This window comes from Primulina eburnea, chromosome 1 (assembly GCF_022965805.1).
Source record: "Primulina eburnea isolate SZY01 chromosome 1, ASM2296580v1, whole genome shotgun sequence".
In the NCBI taxonomy this organism is placed as follows: domain Eukaryota; kingdom Viridiplantae; phylum Streptophyta; class Magnoliopsida; order Lamiales; family Gesneriaceae; genus Primulina; species Primulina eburnea.
Window position 1 is genome coordinate 228,047 of NC_133101.1, and position 20,768 is coordinate 248,814.

The window sequence follows — 20,768 nt, forward strand, 5'->3', positions numbered from 1 at the left end:
AATGTGAAGTTTGTGTGGAGCTATGAGTGCCAGAAGAGCTTCGATACTTTGAAGCAAGCTCTTATTTCAGCACCAGTTTTGGCCACACCGTCAGGACCCGGCGAGTTCGTTCTTTATACCGATGCTTCGAAGCTCGGTCTTGGCGCAGTATTGATGCAGCATGGGAGAGTGATAGCATATGCTTCTCGACAGCTGAAAATCCACGAGAAGAACTACCCCACCCATGATCTGGAGTTAGCAGCAGTAGTCTTTGCTTTGAAGATTTGGAGGCACTATCTGTATGGAGAGAAATGCCAGATCTTTACCGACCACAAGAGCCTCAAGTATTTCTTTACGCAGAAGGAGCTGAACATGCGTCAGAGGCGTTGGTTGGAGCTTGTGAAAGACTACGACTGTGACATTAGCTACCACCCGGGTAAAGCTAATGTAGTTGCGGATGCTTTGAGCAGGAAAGTCGCAGTGATGGCTCATTTGACGATGCAGAAACCTCTTCAGATTGAGATGCAGAGGTTTGATCTGGAGACTTATCCTCGAGGTAGAGTTCCTCGTCTATCTACCTTGACCATTCAGTCTTCCCTTTTGGATCGTATTCGCAGTGGTCAGGCCGTAGATGAGCAGTTGGCACAGTGGAAGAAGAGAGATAAAGCCAAGGGCAGTGTCTTGTACACAGTCAGCGACGGTATTGTGAGATACCGAGATAGGATATGGGTTCCTAACAGTGATTCTATCCGAGCAGACATCTTATCAGAGGCCCATATGTCCCCGTACTCCATTCACCCTGGGAGTACGAAGATGTACAAAGATCTGCAGCTATTGTATTGGTGGCCAGGGATGAAGAAGGACATCAGGAGTTTTGTATCCGAGTGCCTGACTTGCCAGTTAGTGAAAGCCGAGCATCAGAGACCAGCAGGTTTGCTCAAGCCTCTTCCTATTCCCGAGTGGAAGTGGGAGAACATTACCATGGACTTTGTGACCGGATTGCCGAGGTCAGCCAGAGGATCGAATGCCATTTGGGTGATTGTAGATCGTCTTACCAAATCAGCGCACTTCTTGCCTATTAAGACGACTTTCACCATGGTTCAGTATGCAGAGTTGTATAACCGGGAGATAGTCCGACTTCATGGTATTCCAGTTTCGATCGTATCCGACAGAGATCCCAGATTCACTTCCTCATTTTGGAAGAGTTTGCATTCGACTTTGGGTACGAAGCTGCTGTTTAGCACAGCTTTCTATCCGCAGACAGATGGACAGTCGGAGCGAGTTATTCAGATTTTGGAGGATCTTCTTCGCGCTTGCGTCATCGATTTCTCAGGGAGTTGGGAGACGAACTTACCATTGGTTGAGTTCACTTATAACAACAGCTTCCAGTCTTCTATTGGTATGGCTCCGTATGAAGCGCTGTATGGACGCAAGTGTCGATCTCATGTTCATTGGGATGAGGTAGGAGAGAGAGCAGAGTTGGGTCCAGAGATTGTTCAGCAGGCAGCAGAGGTAGTAGCCAAGATCCGTGATAGGATGAGGACTGCTCAGAGCCGGCAGAAGAGTTATGCCGATCAGCGGAGGAGAGACTTACAGTTTGCAGTGGGCGACCATGTCTTCGTGAAAGTGGCACCTATGAAGGGTGTCATGAGATTTGGGAAGAAAGGGAAGCTCAGTCCGAGATTCATTGGACCGTTTGAGATCCTCGACAGAGTTGGGACGCTAGCGTATCGTGTGGCTCTTCCGCCGAATCTGGCCGGAGTACACAATGTCTTTCACGTCTCGATGCTGAGAAAGTACATGGCGAACCCTTCGCATGTGCTGAATTTTGAGCCGTTGCAGCTTACTCCGAACCTATCTTATGAGGAGAGACCCGTGCAGATCCTAGACAGACAGGAGAAGAAGCTTCGGAACAAGCTTGTTAAGCGAGTCAAAGTCCAATGACTCAACCATTCAGAGGAGGAAGCTACGTGGGAATCTGAGTCAGAGATGAGGGAGCGTTACCCCGAGTTGTTCGGTGAGTTCTAATTTCGAGGACGAAATTTTTTTTAAAGGGGGGAGGATTGTAGAACCCGTAAATCAGTAGACGTATAAGCCATGCATAATTCTAGATTTTTAAATTTAATTAACTTCATTGCATGATTATTTTTTTATGCGTTTATTTGAAGTAAATTATTTATTTATTCAGTTCAGTAGTTGATTTTCAGCATTTCAGTTATTTCAGTGAGGCCGGACCAGAGTTGGAGTTTTGAGATAGAATTTAAGATTCGAGAAATATTTCCAGGACTTACTTTAGCTAGCAAGTAAGTTAATTTAAGTTAAAAAGTAGTTTAAGGAACTATTTTTAATTATTTGGGGTGAGTAGAAAATTAGTTCATTTAAGTTACTTAATTAAGAATTTTATTCACTAAATTATTTAAGGGATTAGTGAGGCTTTTAAGAGTTATTAATTTAGTAATTAAACAACCCTCCCCATCCATTTTAATTGAAGATTTCGGCCACCCCTTGTGGTATCTAGATTTTTCTTTGCCAACTCACCATTGACCAATTCTTTGCCATCTTTTAGCATGCTAATAATTCTAATTATTTATCAACCTCCATTTATTAATTAATTAGCATAATCCTAGTCTAGATTAGGATGGATATAATCGGCCACTACACATTCTAGAATCACCCAAGTAATCTTTTGTTAGCAACTATAATTCAAATTCAAAAAAAAAAAAAAAAGACTTGGTCATACCTTGGTGTCCCTTTATTATTGGACCTCCATCACCCTCCTAACCATTTCCCATCCCCCACCACCGATTATTTGAGAGAATTTCAGAGCTTGATCGTGGGTTTAGTGAGGAAATCGAGAGCTCATTAATAGAAAAAAAAAAAGAATCGAGTAGAAGGAAAGGAAATAAGCGCTCCGTCTCTTCCGTGCCGCGTCGTCGTCTCTTCATTCGTTTTTCATTAAAACGAAACCAAGGCATGTCTATGTTCTTTTCTAAACCTCAATCAAGTCCTATAGTGTTTTTATAGCATCTCATAGTCACGATTTTACAGCATGAAACCGATTTATTTTGGCAGCAACATCATTTAAAAATTCTGCACAGATTGGTTAGTTCTTCATGCTTCACGTTTTCTGTTGGTTTGTGAGTTTCAGGTTATGGATCGACTCCAGGCTCCCAAGGCGACATCTATACACGTAATAGGATGCATTAGGATCAGATTAGTCCATTCATTCTAGCCCCTTGCCGCTGGAAACTCAGAATTTGACAGCAACTTCATTCTAGACAGATTTGCTTTTCGAAAAAATTCAGTTTGGTGGTCAAGGGGATTGAATCTGATCTTGGCTGCCCTAGGGCTCATAGCCGTGGTTAGATCACTCCCCTAGTATGTCTAAGACGTGAATAAGTCGCCCTTTTGGTGGCTTGGTCCATGGCTCCTCGGTTTTAAATAAAAACATGACAGCAGCCCCTCCCCTTTCTTGGCCCCTTCATTTTGACAGCACTTGTGTTTCGGTTTTGGGTTGGCTTGGTGTGGATCTGGCTTGGCCTTGTGCCCTTAGCTACGGTTCATACCACACCCCAAGATGTCTAGGTCGTGCCATGGTCCATTAATGGCCACTGGAACGACGCAAGATAACCCACGAAACAAGAACAGCCCACACTCCCCTTCTCGGCCCTTCATTGTACAGCACATGCATTTTGGTTTTGGTTGCTTGGTGTGAATCTTGGTTGGCCTATGGCCCATAGCCACGGTTCATACCATGCCCCTACATGTCTAGATCGTGCCATGGTCAACCAAATGGCCACTGGAACGACGCAAGACATCGATCAAAGCAAGACACTACACTTGCACAGCTGCTGGAAATTACAGCAACTTGCTGTGTCGATTAGGAGGCTTGTTTGAGTTCTTGGTTGGCTTTTAGCCTATGGCCTTGGACTGGACAGTGCCCCATTGAGTTAGGAAGGTCATGTTTTCGACCGTTCGTGATTTGGATCATTTTTGAAGTCGTTCGAGAATTTACGGTGCGATGTGCCAAATTGACTCTCGAAAGAGCGTTTCATGTTTTGGCCTCCATTTCACCTAGATTTCGACCCTCATAATTTTAGGAGCATAAATTCATAATTTTAAACGTATTTTAATCATGACGTCACGTTGGTTCAGTGTTGGTTCGGGTTGGTTTAAAGTCATGATTAAATACGAGGTCGTTAGACGTAGTTGTCGCATTTTAGGAATTTAATTGCATAAATTTGCCTAAGAAAAATCCATTGCATATTTTCATGGCATTTTTAGGTTGCAGCGAGCCTGGGGACGATCCATTCCAGTTGGTAAAATTTCAGGTTATTTTCATTATCGTCAGTTAATTATTTTACGTGCATAAAAACAGAAAAATGATTATTTTTGAGATTTATGCGATATGGCTTGTGGTTCATTCACTATGTGGGAGCATTATTATTATTTATACGGTCGCCAGTGACCGCTCAGTTCAGGTTGGTACCATCGGGTCTTCAGTGACCGCTCAGTTCAGGTTGGTACCATCGGGTCTTCAGTGACCGTCAGCTCAGTTCCAGGCTCCCCGGTAGTCAGTTACCGATCAGTTCAGCTTAGTGCAGTGGCCACAGGCGTAAAACATAATCTCAACAGAAAATTTTACCAGTCATTTCAGTACAGGCTCCAAGGAGCAAATATTTTTACTGTGATTATCAGTTCAGTTATGCACGTAATTTAATTGCTCAGTACAGATTATTTTCAGCATATCTCACGAATATTTTACTTCAGATTTTACTCGTTACCTGCGATATATGCATGCTGAGTCTTTAGGCTCACTAGACTTGATTGTTGTAGGTACTGATGAGGTCAGGGCCGAGGGCGGGGACCAGTGAGCCAGCTTGGGTCGGCAGTAGTGGCACCCGAGGACCTCAGCACAGCAGTGTTTATTTTATTCCGCAAACAATTTTATTAGTCGTGGATATTTTTAAATTTAAATTGTTGGCAAACTTTATTTTCTTCCGCTGCTTTATTTTTAAACATTGAACTTGGTTCACCGATTGATTTTATGAGAAAGGCCATTTAAGTTCTTTTAAAAATAAAAATTTTAAATTTCCGCAAATTTTCAAGCAAGAAGTTTTAGGGCCTTTACAATTATTATTATTATTATTATTATTATTATTATTATTATTTGTAACTTAATATTTTTTCATTTTGTTTGTTTTATAATTTGTCATGTTCATGAAGTTCTTTAAATTATTTCTATATTAGTTTAATATGTTTATTAATAGATAGTTAACTCAATCAAACTATTTATTATTTTAGTTTTAATTTTAAAATTAATTACTTTAATTTATATATTGACATAAAATTCATAGAAAATCACTATCATGAACTTAACTCAATTTAGTTATTTATTATTTTATTTTAACTTTTAAATTTAAAATTAATTATTTAATCTTTACATTGACATTAAATTCATAGAAAATCACTATCATAATGTTATACACTTAAATAAATTGTTAATATTACAAAAATTAAGGTTATAATGAGAAGACACATGGAGATGAGTGTGATTGAATAAAATTAAATTATTAATAAATATTAAGGTCATATAAAACATTTTTTTCCCACTTAGAATATAGATATTTTTAGAGTACTTATGTATCAAAAGAGATACGTGATTGAGAGAAAATGTTTGTATATAAGTGATTTCAATGCAAACATTTAAGCTATTTAGTCAATTTTCGATATATGATGCAAAATAAATATTACTAAATAATATATTATCTATTAATCTATTAAATCTATGACTTTCATTTGTAAGCTTATTATTTTACCATTTTTTTGTTTTACAATTTGTCATGTTCATGCTGTTATTTAATTATTTTTTATGTTAGTTTAATATGATCATTAATAGTGTACTTAACTCAATCAAACTAATTATTATTTTAATTTACTTTTAAATACATTGCTGTCAAATTCATGGAATATCTCTACTATATTAATGATTGGTAATAATGGGAAGACAGAGGAAGATGAGTCGGACTGAATAAAAATAAATTATTAATAAATATTAAGGTTATACAAAACTTCTTTCTCCCATTTAGAACAAAGATATTTTCAGACTATTTATGTGCCAATAAAAACCCTTAAAAAGACATATTAATTTAATTTGCTAACTTAAATGAACAAGAAAATGTAAAAAAAATAATTTTTTTGGCATAAAATTTAAGGAATAATGAGGAATGTGTATTAATGTCCAAATTCATTTAAGATGGACAATGAATCACAGAAAAAAAAATCCTTAAGATAACCTAATAATTTAATTGGCCAACTTAAATTAACAAGGACATATAAGAAAATGTACAATTGAAGTGGTATATTTATTTATTTATTATTTATTTATATGTATGTTAGATAAAGAGGAATGTGTATTAATGTCCAAATTCATTTAAGGTGGACAATGAATTACAAAAAGAAAAACCTTAAGATAAGATAACCTAATTAATATCCAAATATATCTAAGATGGATAATGAATAACAAAAATTGACTAAGAAATGTAAATAAATATTTTTTTTACATAAAATAAAATTTAGAAAATAAAGAAGAATGTGAATTAATGTTCAAATCTATCTAAGATGGACAATGAATCACAAAAAAAAATCCTTAAAAAGACATATTAATTTAATTTGCTAACTTAAATGAACAAGAAAATGTAAAAAAATAATTTTTTGGGCATAAAATTTAAGGAATAATGAGGAATGTGTATTAATATCCAAATTCATTTTATAAGATGGACAATGAATTATAGAAAAAACCCTTAAGATAACCTAATAATTTAATTGGCCAACTTAAATGAACAAGGGCATATAAGAAAATTTACAATTGAAGTGGTATATTTATTTATTATATTTATTTATTTATATGTATGTTAGATAAATCCTCCCCCCACAGATTCTCCATCCTCCCATTACCGTAAGGGAAATAGGTCACTCTAACTCCAGTCAGGATTTGAGTGTTAGAGTAGATGTCCTGCAAGCCAAAGGTTGGCAAGTGAAATAAACAATCTTTATTTTAATATAATTTAACTTTTAATGGTTTTGTTATACTTTATCTGTATATCCATACAAACAGCATAGATAAAGTCTTTGATTATGCTTTAATACAAATGAATAGTAATTCGATGTTGAAACTCATTTGTAAACACTGTATAATCTAAATTTGTTCCTAGTCGATTCAGCCGCCTAAAACATGGATAAAGGTCGCTTGAGCTCGAGACTAGCATCTGCGATGTTGTGTACTGCGTTTCTTAGTAAGAGCATAGAGATGTCCAAACATGCAGATGGGTAGTCATATGATGATTATACCGAACAACCTCCCTCGGAGTTTCCAAGTAGTTATCATTCATCGAGAGAATAAGTCCGTGGTTATGATTGTACACCATTAGTCCTTACGACCCGGGACAACACTGATGCTCTATATGCTAGGGCTGTGATTTAACTCGTTTACCGGCTCCATGAGAGTCATCAGGTGGCGAGGTTGGGTACAGTTACGACACATATAAGATCCAGTGCATTGTAGTCGGGGAATCACCGCTCATCTACGGGTGTGGATATCCTGTGTGATCTGATGAAATAATAGTGCATGGAATCTCTAGCCAGAGTATGAGATGTACGTTAGAGAAGGAATTCTCAAATAGTACACGCGATGTCACTATTATAGTTATCACATAGTTGTCGAATTAATATGCAACCCTCGATGAATCAATGATTGCAGATTCGATCGGGATATATGAAATGAAGGACCGTATTGTACGTTAATCATAATCGATTGGTTCTTGCAGGCACTATCAGTGATACCTAGGGGATCATGGGGCGATGCTACTAGACGCTCTTACCATGATCTGATGGGTGCAATCAGAAATGAGTTCTGACATTCTTGATCAAAGTGTTGATGAAAAGAATGAGGCTAACTAAGATAAGCCCGAATAAAAGATTATGTCCTGCATCACAAAGAGTTGTGAACCCACGACTAGCTGTATCCCTGAACTATTGAGGTTCACACAAGCACTGGATCGTTTGTTCCCGTTGAGAGAATAAATTCAAAAAGTTGAATTTATATTATATAGTAATTCAAGGAGTTGAATTTATGATAATTAATTTTTTAGAATAAATTCAAGGAGTTGAATTATAAAATTTGAGAATTTAATTTATTAAACTCAAATGTTGGGTTTATTAGATATTAAATTTTGTAGGTGATATAAATTCAAGGAGTTGAATTTATAATTTAAATAATAAATTCAAATGTTGAATTTATAATGAATTTAATTAATTAAGCTCAAAAGTGAGTTGATTAAATATTAAATTAAAATTGGTGGGAAGTATATTTATGGGCTTCTAGGAGTACAAGTCCAATATACTTAATAATTAAAGTTTAATGGACTTGGATTAAATTAATTAAACTAGTTGAACTAGCTTAATCAATTAATCAAGTCCATTAATATTTATTATGTGTATTAAAACTAAAATCGAGATTGGCGAAAGTTGGCATGCAATTTTAGAATCTTTAATTACCTTAATTAATGTGATTAATTAAGTAAATATAAGATTATAAAAAATAATAAGATTTAGAATCTTATTTTTACGTGCATATGCATCCGAAAAGCTTGAGAAAAAGTTTTAAGAAAAAGGCATAATATTCGAGAATCACGATTAGCATAAAATAAGAATACTTCATTTATTTAATTAATTGGATTAATTAAGTTAAATGAAGGATTTGTATTAAAATAAGGATTTCTTATCCTTATCAAATAGCTTCGGTGGTTTTGTTTTTTGATGGTTGCAACAAGAATTGAAGCTCTCGAAATTTTCTCTCCCACACTCTAAAAAATTCAGCCACTCCAAGTTTGAGGGTTCTGTCGGATTCTAGTGTTCTATCTCTACGAAAAAATTCTCCTAATTTTCTAGTGTAATTTAGAAGAGGAATAAACACTCCAATCGTGGACTGGTAGGAGATTTGAAGAACGTACGTGAGATTTACAATAAGAGCTATGTTCGCTCATACCGACGTAGTTGGAGCCAAGTGAAATTTCACTAAAGGTAAAAACTAAACATCCTATGTATGTTTATTTATTAAAACTATACGAGTGCTCAAACTAATATTTTGATTGTCAAAATAAAATAAAATTTTAAAACTTCTGCTGCGTTTTGGGCACGAGAAAACCGAGATCCAACATTGAGTGCATCCGGCAACATATCATTAGTGATTGCATGCAACTGTCGGTAGAAGCCCCAGTTTTTTCAGGGATTCATATTTCGATAATTCTTCATCTTGGTTAACAAATTCTACCTCACTAACCAGCTCATTTCTGCGTCAGGATGGCCTGAGAGTAAGTTCCCTATCTGACACTATTTTTGACAAAAGATCGTTCACTGATGAATTCCCCGTCTTATGAACATGAATCACATTTGCAATAAAATGAATGTATTCTAAGTACCAATGGCTTCTTTAAGTCTTTTCTTCGACCCAATAGCAAATAACCTCTCAACCTTCCACGAAGCTGACAATGGAGCTGCACCTCTTCTTGCACACACCTCTCAAGCAACACTAAATAAATTTCTCATTAAGAAATATATATTATATTGTTAGGGCATCGTTTTCTCGTACCCAAGACACAACGAAAGTTTAAAATTTTATTTTGATACTCGAAAGGGTCATTGGGTGTTGTATGTTTAAAACATTCATATGGTGTATGAATTTTATACATGTGCGCATATTATACTTGGACTCCAAATTATTCCGGGTTTAAAGCGGAGATAATCATTCTTGTAAATCTATATGAACGGAATTTTCCTTTGATCGTTTAATTGGGTCCGCAATCGGAAACTATTTTCCTTGTTTAGATTGAACTAGAAATCGCAAGCGATTGGTGCGTTGAGACTATAACCTCCGAATTTTCAAAATCCGGAGATGGTGCATGTGATACCCTTGCCCCACATCTTAAAAATTAAAGATTTAAAATGAGTTTATAATGAGCTACAATAGACTTCTATAGCAACTTGGGTGAATCATTTTCGTAAAGCGAGAACGAATATGAAGTAGTTGATATAGGGGCCAATTGTGCAGTCACGCAGCCGCGGACCCGGGTTCGGGGCGTGACAAAATTGTATCAGAGCCGGTCATCGACATGAAACACCAGGAAATAAGTGCTATGCAGGGCAAATTAATGCGTGCTTGAGAGCCATCTCTTGAACCTGCGAGGCAAAGTGCTATATGACGAGAGCTACCTCTTGAACCTGTAGGTGCCACCTCTAGATTCTCGGCGTTGGTGGATCGAGTGGTCATGCCGCGACGAGGACGTCGTGTTCTGAAGGAGGGGTGATTGTGATACCCTTGTCTCACATCTTAAAATTAAAGATTTAAAATGAGTTTATTTTGGGCTACAATAGACTTCTATAGCAACTTGAGTTAATCATTTTCATAAAGCGATGACGAATACGAAGTAGCTGTTATAAGGTTTTATAGTACAGTCACGCAGCCGCGGGCCCGGGCTGAGGGGTGACAGTGCAGCGGCGGTGGAAGAAAAACAAAGGTTGAAATTTTTTCACAAATTTTCTAGGTTTGGCCAAGAGATTTTGTGGAGAGGAGAGAGTGCTTTGTTGTGTATTTAGTGGGCAATAGTTTCGTTTCGTTTTCTGACCCCTCATTTCTCACAAGGACTTATGTCTTTGTCCTACTAGGACTCTACACATGCACTTTTAATACATGCATAAATATATTAATTAAATAATTATTTTTAAATTTATGTGATTACCTCATTAATTTATTTAATTCTAGACTCCTTTAGAATGATTATGAGAATTTGTAAATGTTAGTAGTCATTACTACTAGCACAATAATTTAATTAGTAAATTTTCAATTCACTAAATAAATGATTATGAACTCATTATAACTCTGATCGAGGATTTGAGAGCGTTGATGTATCAAGGATACAAATCTTGTTCATATAATGAAAAACAAAAATTTCAAAGATCAAAATTTTCATTTACCATATTAGGCAGCTATTAGTTTAGTGAAATCCTTCATTAAGACAGACAATTCTACTCTCTTTCTTTCATTAGAAATTAAAATAACTTTCATTTATTCAATCCTATGAAATCAACTCATAAATTCCTTTATAAGCTTCATGTTTGATCTCCATCAAATTACAAGACGCCAAATTCAACTCCTTGAATTTTGACTTTCTCAACGGGAAAACATAGTCTGATACTTGTGTGACTCTCAATGGTTCAGAAATATAGCTAGCCGTGAGTTCACATCTCCATGTGATTCAGAATAACATTTATTCTTATTCGGACTTACCTTAGTTAGCCTCATTCTTTTTTCTTCAATTTCTTGATCAAGAACGTCATAACTCATTTCTGATTGCACCCATTAGATAATGGTAATAGCGTCTAGTAGCATCGCCACATGATCCCCTAGATATCACTGATAATGTCTGCAAGAACCTTAAGTCATGGTTAGCGTGCAGTAGGATCCCGTCAACTTATATATCCCGATCGAATCTACAGCCATTGGTATATTGAGAGTTGCATATAAATTCGATAGTGATGTGATTTGTCTTTGAATACTAATAGTGACATGATATGTGCAAGTAGGAAAGCACATTTCCTTAAAGGACATTTCTTGCTCTGGCCAGATACTCCTTACACTATTAACTCATCAAATTACATATAATATCTTCAACCATAAGCAAACGGTGAATCCTTGACTACAATGCATTTACTCCTACGTATTTCGAAACTACACCCAACTTTGCCACCTGTTAACCCTCAACGGAGTCCGTATACGTATCAAAGTGTATGCTAGTACGTATATCCCCTACATTGTCTCGAGTCAAAGGACTAATGTTGTACAATCATAAGCGCGGACTATCTCACTTGATAACTGAGAACCACTTGGATAGTTCGAGGGAGGATTGTTCATTATATCATCATATGATTGATTACCCATCTGTATGAATGGATATCTTCACACCCTTGCCAATGAAACATGTCGTTTACATCACAGATTCTAGTCTCAAACTTAAGCGACATTTCTCCTTATTTTAGGAGGTGGATTCGACTAATAATCTGTTTAGAATATACGATAGAGTTCCTAATGAATTTCATGATTGAGAGGTAGACCTTATGATATATATTATATATTCAATGACTTTATCTATGCAGCTTGCATGGATATACAGATAGAACATAATGTTATAATTGAGTGAAATTGTAAAATATTATTAAAATAAAGATTTTTTTTTTTACATTAAAATCAATAAAGCTCAAACCACAAGTTGGCTTGCTGGATACACCTACTCTAATATATACACACACACAATCATAATTTTCTCCGTTAAGAAAAAAGCGGAGTCATGGCATCTATCGCGAAGACTGTTGGTTTAGTTTCAATATCATTTCATGGAACGATTACGATATAGGTTTTTAAAAATAAGAACATTTGTAAAAAAATTGTGGAAAAAGTATAAATTGCAGTAAAAATGAAAGATAGAATGCATGGAATCTTTAAAAATTACTACATCAAAAATTAACTATTTTTTATAATACTAGCGCCGTGAGAAAAATATGATAATTAAGAATTACAGCATGCAAATTAATCGACTGTAATTGGATTTTATATTCCGAAAAAGAGAATGTGTATATAAAAGAAACAGTTGGGCCCATTGCTGAAAATACCACGTTCGGCCCATCACTTTAGAAAAATTGTTGGGCCCATTTCTTTAAGTATCTCTCTCCTACCTCACTATTATTTCTACGACATGCGAAGCGCACCCGTCTGCAGCATCGGCGGAACAATTAGGGATTTACGTTGAATCGGACGTGATAGCTGTGTTCAGGCGAACCATTGATTGGGATTACCTCGGATGCTCATCACATGATTTTGATAACAAATTTCTCAAGCAAACATTCAACCGCTTGCTGTCGGGCAATGGCTGCCGCATAATCTCTTTGCGTCGCAAGTTGCTTCGCGACTTAAATATAACTAACAGTGAAGAAAGGGGAAATGGAAGGAACCGAAAACCGAAAATCCAAAATATTAGGAGCAATCCCACTCCACGTTAGTGAAGGAGGCGCCGCGCTGCTGGTCGGTGCCATTGTTGAAAAGGGCTTCCAAGACAACCAGCAAACGAGACCATCTTCCACCCCTCAGCCCAGTGTTCTGCCTTTTCCGGTGGCCCGTCACCGCTCTCACGGCCCGGTATGCCCGCCTTTCTGTTCCTAACTCCTTTACTGCTACTATATCTTTTCCGTTTGTGTCATTGGTCACGAGTCATCACCGAACAAGTTATTCTTGAGCCGTGGGTGCTGGAATATGCGTTCTGAACTTCAAACGAGGGATAAGTTATCTTTGTGTTTTCATTGTTAACACAGTTTTTGTTTCCACGTTTTACCCAAGTAAAGTATAAAGGAAAAACTGATGTAAAAAAAGTCATTAATTTGGCATATTTTTCTAACAGCATTGGACTCCAAAAGTTGGGAACTTTAAGGTTAACAATGATGATGATTTTGATTTTTGTTTGGACGGTGAGGAAGATTTTAATTTGAACGACCTGGCTGCTGATTTGGCCAATCCACTACAAAGAAAGGAAAAGAGAAGTTTAGATTTTAGACCGTGGCAGGGTATTCTGAAAGATGATGGCAGCTCTCTGCGTGGAAAAGAAAGTAATTTGAATCCTTTGAGAGTTAGCAGTAAAGTTAATGAAGTATCTTGTCACAACACAGGGGCACAAATTTATGATATGGAGGAAAAACTATGCCATTCTTCTTACAATAATTGTGAAGGAGAGCGGTTTCCTACGAATGACATGACTCCATCTCTCTTGAATGACACACCCGAGAATACTAAATATCCATTACAGATGGCTACTGATGATGAATTCCTAGATGCGACGCAGTTTGATGGGAGCAGTCTTGAGAGTCAGATTGATGCAGAGAATCGTGCTCGGTTGTTAAAGATGTCTGCTGATGAGATTGCGGAGGCACAAGCTGAAATAATGGCAAAGTTGAGTCCAGATTTGATAAAATCCCTTAAAAGAAGGAGCCAAGAGAAAGGAAAAAAACTAAAGTTTTCTTTGTCAGACACAGCCACGGGTGGTGAAGCTGTTAGTGGTCAACAAGCGGAAAACTCGTCTAACTCATCTGTAAACTTTGGTTACAGTAACTCTCATAAGCCCGAGAAAGAAATTCGTGGAGACAAACCTACTTCCAAAGAAAATAAAGTTATCCAGGATATGGATAAAAAAAATCATTGCTTGTGGAATGCTTGGAGTAAGAGAGTGGAGCGTGTCAAGAATTTGAGATTTTCCTTGGATGGGAATATTATGGACAGTGGTATCACTGATGACACTGGTAAGCCGTAAGCCTGCAAAACAAAACTTAACCCACCTTTTTGGTCGTTGTAATGTGAATAAGTTTTTGCATATTATGGGCGATCCCTGAGTTTATCTCTGTTTATGAATAATTGAGTTTATGTATTGCCACTGTAAAAATAACATTTTTTGGCATTGCAAAATTCTCTTCTATCTCTAGATTTGTATCAATGAAACACTTTGCATTACATGGCTAAGAAAATTCAAAGATGGATCATATGAACAACAAGCTGCTAAATAAATACGACTTGGATTTTTTAAATTACTCACATAATTTTCTTGTTTATTCCGTACTGTATGTTAGAATTAATTGTTGGCATCACATCCTTAAGTTAGAAGCATGAGGTACCTATGGTTATAGGTAACAAATTCTGTAAAATCAGCATTCTTAAATGAGAATAACAGGTGCTTGTTGAAGTTGGTAGGTCAAGTGAGATTTGAGATTTGAGATATGACAGTGTGATGATGATGACGGAAACATGTGTGGAACACTTTAATGGAAGTCTTTTTCAAAATTTCCTATTGAAACTCCCTTTGTATGACGAAGTCCCTCCCAGCCCCTCCAGCTTTATGCAATTATATATGATGGATCGCTAAATTTAGATTAGCTTTTTATTTATTTTTTGTGATGGGTTACAATTTATCTTATCATAGGTAATACATTGTCTCAAAATGGATACAGTGAAGATACTGTCTCTGAGCGTGATTTCCTTCGAACTGAAGGTGACCCCGGTGCTGCTGGTTACACTATAATGGAAGCAGTTGTTCTAACGAGAAGCGTGGTTAGCAAAATCTAACCTTGGCACCTCCCTTTTGCTTATTTTTTCAAGAACACCCATTACATGGTATATGGTCATGTTTTTCATGCACATATTTCAGGTCTCTGGGCAACGCACTTTGGCTTTACATTTGATTGCAGCTGTTCTTGATCGAGCAATTTGCTGCCTCTGTCAGAATCAATTTAGTTTTACTTCTAACTCAGCTGGTACTTACGCTTTGGATGACTGGGAGGCTATCTGGGCTTTTGCTCTTGGTCCTGGACCAGAGCTTGCTTTATCTCTAAGGTAGACCTTCACTGCATCATTCACTTATGATTATTTATAGTAACTTAATTTCTTCCATTTAATCAGCATGTAGTGAACTATTGGCTTTTTTTTGGGTGTGTGGTTCATTTGAAAGCATGCAGTTTAATTCTTTCACTGAACTGATTTTATCAGCTCATGTTTCAAGTGGATGACTTTGTAACACTTAATCCTACAGTTAGGTATCTGCACTGCTCTTGGTTTAATGGGGATGAGCCACCTTTTTCGCAAGCGTGTCATCTTTATAATTGTTTTCAGATTTGGCCCTGCTTCAGTTTCTAAAAGAGCAAGTTCATTCAATTGTTATTATGAAATTTTTTATTTCAATCATAACTCATAATTTTGATAATGACCTAAGTTGTATTTTGTTTTGGAATTGTGATATTTAGAAATAGGCGAACGTTCATGCGTCTCTGTCTCTGTCTCTGTCTTAATGTCAATTTCCTCTTTCTTTAATTTTTTTTATGAAAATATGGTTGAGTTTTTTACATGATGCTTTCTGATGCATGCCACTTTGTAGAATGTCTCTCGATGATAATCACAACTCGGTAATCCTTGCTTGTGCCAAAGCAATTCAGTGTGCACTGAGCTATGACATGAACGAAATCATATTTGATATCTCAGAGGTGGAGTTACATTTCTGGAAAAGTGGATTTCCATCCCTGTATTTTGAGTTTATCTTCATAAATTGATGATGTCCATTTTATTTCAGAACGCTTCAACTCATTCAAAATATGTTTTTACTGCTCCTGTATTGAGAAGTAGGCCAGATATTAATTCTGGGTTTCTTCGTGGTGGCTTTTGGAAGTATAGTGCCAAGCCTTCTAATATTGATTTTATTGGTGAAGAATTGGGTGATGAACCCGGAGATGAGCGCACTATTCAGGATGATCTGGTTGTTGCGGGGCAAGATATTGCTGCAGGTCTAATTAGGATGGGAATTCTTCCAAGGATTTGCTATCTAATGGAGGTAAACTTTTAAGTTTTGACTTCTCATCGAGTGGTTTTGTTGTGCGAAATGAATAATAATAATTACTGGCTTAAAAATGAATTGTCACTTTATGATGCCAGACAGATCCTTCCGCCCCATTGGAAGAATGCTTAATTTCTATACTGATTGCAATAGCAAGACACTCCCCAACATGTGCTGCTGCAGTCATGAACTGTGAAAAGCTTGTTCAGACAGTTGCCAACAGATTTACCCTTAAAGAACACATGGAAATTAACCCTTGCAAGATAAAAAGTGTTAAGCTTATCAAGGTTCGAACTGCCTCTTTAATGTTTTGAACTTATTTTCTTCTTCTCGATGAGTTATATATCTTGTGTTTGTTTTTTCTATACTTGATCAAACAAAAACCCTTTCTTATTCCTCCCTTGTTGCTTTGAAGGTATTGGCTTGTTCTGAGAAGAAGAGTTGCTCAACATTTATAAAGAATGGAATTTTTCGTCAGATGACTTGGCACTTGTACAGATATGCATGTTCTTTTGACCAATTGATTAAATCTGGCAAAGAGGCCAGCAAATATTTATCAGCTTTGCTGGTTGAACAGTGACGTTTTTGGAAGGTTTGCATTAGATATGGATACTGCATTTCTGACTTTTCCGACCTATTAGCTTCAGTATGCATATGGTTGCGCGTACCTAATGTTGAACTACTAATTGAAAATGATGTGATGAATGAATTTTTTTCCATCACGAAGGAAATATACCTTCTTCTTGATGTTTTAGCTGGTAGACTTCCAAATTTCTACTCTGTCATGCATGAAACAGTGGAGAATAGTACTCAAGATACAGAGTCTTTTTCTTGGAGTCACATTGGCCCCATCACTGATCATGCCCTTGAGTGGATACGTTTGAAAACCATTCCATATGTATCCAAATTCTTTGGGCTCCAAGCTGAAGATGGAGGTTACCGCAGTTTGCAGGATCCAGAAGTAAATTCCTTGTTACAGGTCATTTCTTCTGTTTTGAGTATGCTTTCAAGTGTGCTCAAAGCTGTGATCCCAGTGGATACTACTGTTTTGTCAAATGGAAATTTGCCATGGATTCCAGACTTTGTCCCGAAGATTGGGCTTGAAATAATCAGAAATGGATACATGGGTTTTTTTGGCGAAAGTAATAAAAATGCTTCTGTTTTGGAGCACTTGTTTCATTTGAGACTCAAAAATAGACAAGAGATAGCAATATATTCTACATGTTGCCTTCAAGGATTGATCCAAGTAGTCGCTTCTATTGATAAACTGATCCAGCATGCAAACCTGAAAAGTCGTGCGCTATCTAAGTATTCGATTCTGTCAAGGGACGATAAAGTTCTTGCTGAGGGGATACTCAAGTCATCTATGGTTGAAGTGAGAGGTACGCTAACAACTTTGATGACATTAATCAATAATGAATGTCAAAGTATGCATCCTATCGAGGTATTTGGCAGAGGTGGCCCTGCTCCTGGAGTGGGTGTGGGCTGGGGTGCTTCTGGTGGAGGATATTGGTCCCTGAAAACTCTTTTGGTTCAGCAAGATACAAGATTGCTCACTCACTTACTTGAAGTTTCCAAAATTTCTACCGCGAGAGATTCATTAGATGCTGATGAGATGGGTTGTTTAACACAAAGGATAAATTGTGCCCTTGCAGCTGGTTTGATTGTGGGTCCAGTGAATAGCTCTGTTTTTGATAAGCTACTCAATTTCATGTTCCAGGTTCCTGTTCTAAAGCATCTAGATTTCAGTATCCGACAGTTCCTGTGTCTTAGAAAAGGATTTAAGCCCTTGGGGTGGAATTACGAAGAACAGGATTACCTGTTATTTGCTAATGTTTTGGCTGCTCACTTCAAAAACAGGTGGCTCGGTGTAAAGAACAAATTAAAAGCCAAGAAAGAAACCAATCATTTTAGCCACAAAACAAAGAAAGGCGGTCACTGTTTGGAGACCATTCATGAATATGTTGATCTACCAAACATGGTCATTCAAGAGTCAACTTCCTTGATAATGGAGTGGGCTTACCAGAGATTGCATCTTCCAGCACATTGGTTTCTCAGTGCAATATCCACCTTTGATCTTGAGAAAAATACAAGTCCTAATGCATCTTACAACTCAATTGAAGTTACCAAAGGTGGACTCTTTTTTCTTCTATGTATTGAAGCAATCCCTACTTTCTGTACCTCCGAGGCCTTCTCCCCTGTTAAATCCGTCCCAGTTGTTTGGAAACTGCACGCATTGTCTGTAGTGTTACTTTTTGGAATGAATGTTCTTGAAGATGAAAAGAGCAGGGATATTTATGAAAGTTTGCAGAAAGTCTATGGTGAAATCCTTGATGAGAAATTTGTTTCTAATTTGAGTGATAACTTGGTTGTGAATCCCCTTAAATTTGAGTCAGATATACATGAGAATTACTCTACTTTTATTGAAACTTTGGTAGAGCAGTTTGCTGCTGAATCTTATGGTGATATCATATTTGGGCGACAAGTTGCGATATATTTAAATCGATCTGTTGAAACTTCTGTAAGACATACCACTTGGAACGCGTTGTCTAATGCTCGTGTTCTTGAACTTTTACCTCCTCTGGACCAATGCTTAACAAAGTCTGAGAGCTATCTTGAACCAGTTGAGGTATTACCTGCAAACTCCTTTGTTCTATCTATTATATTATAAGAATGTTATATTAAATCAGAGGCAGCATGCAAAAAATAGAGGCGGTATGGAATTCGTAAAAGCTTCTGATAGTTTCCATTTCCTAAGGTTTTCAGTAATCATTTGGATATCAAGATTGGATATTGTTGGATTTGTATGACCGTTAGTGGAAACTAGTAATATTGTTATTCATTATTTTTTATTTATCTTTTCTCCTTAAGTGAGGCTTGAAAGTATTTTAAATTCTTTCTACAAAGCACATCCAACATTTCCTATCAGAGATTTGTTTAGACAAGGACACCTTGCCTGCCATTAAAATTTGAATTAATATTCAAAGGACTGGCGTTGAAAGGAGTCCTGAAAGTTTCTGTTGATTATTGATTTTCCAAATAAAGCTTCATGAGTTGCTTGTGAAGGAGAAAGAGACGTTACAAAGTTAAATTGCATTTGTATGTCGGCCATAGTCACAGTTATTTAAACCAGTTGTGGATTTTGTTCCTGCTTCGAGTCGTCGTTTGAGGATTGTTTCTCACACAAATAGAACTCATCCAGTTAACTTGTATGCAGGATGATGAGAGGATTTTGGAGGCTTATGTAAAATCATGGGTCTCTGGTGCTCTCGACAAAGCAGCAACCCGGAATTCAGTGGCATTTTCGCTGGTTCTGCACCATCTTTCATGTTTCATTTTTCAGAATCTTTCTGGTCATATGCTCTCATTGCGCAATAAGCTTGTAAAATTTCTGTTGCGAGATTATTCTCGCAAACAGCAACATGAGGTATGGTAGCTGTTTTGGCAACTAATGGAACTTTACACTTCTGATTTAATTTTCAATTCTGTATGCCTGCATCACGGCTGTCCACATCATATATTAATTTGTTAGTTTTTTTTTATGAGTGCAATATTTTAAACAGGATTCATATGAATCCTTTGCTGTTACGGGAGCAGTTTCAATGCACCCCCTAATCATGTTGTGTGGTGGTATTATCATTTCTGTCTTTTGTTTTATTGAATCGCTGCACTAAGTTACTTACGTTTTAGGCTGATAATGAAACGAGGAAAGAATGCATGTCACCTTCCCCATGGGTTATTTACTTACTACGTGATTTTATATCTGTTTCATTTTGTTGACAGGGCATGCTGGTGAAATTAATTCAGTACAAGAAACATGCCATGACCATGTCAAAGTTGTCTTCACCCTTTAGTATCTCTGGGATAGAGAAAAGACTGCAGCTACTGAAAGAAATTTGTCAAGGAGGTTCCTCGCTTATTGTCGCAGTAGAAAAGCTCGAGTCCTGCCTGCTCCGTTAGGGAATTCGGGGCACTCATTTCTCCTTTTTTGTACAGTATAGTTTTAATTTTGTTCAAGTTTTCTTGTATCTTAAAATTTAGAGATTACAAATTAAGGTTACGAAGGCGATTTAAAATTTGAATTCGAGGGTCTGAAGTAAAAAGTTTTGGGGACTGCTGCTAGGTGGATTTTAAGAATGCATGTGTACATACTTCATCTTCTTTTGCACCATATGTGAATCTTCATAGAAGTTGCCGACAATTTTGCGTTCTGGTCTATGTGAATTGGTGTAGATAGATATTCCTGGTTGCAGTAAGTCGAGGAATTCGTGAACGTTGTATCAACATCTTTGAATTGGTGATTAATAACGTGTTTTG

At 36.9% G+C, this 20,768-nt stretch overlaps 1 protein-coding gene across 1 annotated transcript; it reads left to right on the top strand.

The window, feature by feature from the left end:
• Nucleotides 1-12,760: 12,760 nt before the first annotated feature.
• On the top strand, nt 12,761-20,707 carry LOC140826642 (transcriptional elongation regulator MINIYO-like). Its single transcript, XM_073189148.1, is given in 10 exon segments — nt 12,761-13,225; nt 13,485-14,376; nt 15,051-15,178; nt 15,276-15,460; nt 15,999-16,104; nt 16,191-16,448; nt 16,550-16,738; nt 16,867-19,080; nt 19,669-19,878; nt 20,235-20,707. Coding segments are annotated over 10 exon segments (4,554 nt in total). The 5' UTR covers nt 12,761-13,030; the 3' UTR covers nt 20,412-20,707.
• Nucleotides 20,708-20,768: the final 61 nt, after the last annotated feature.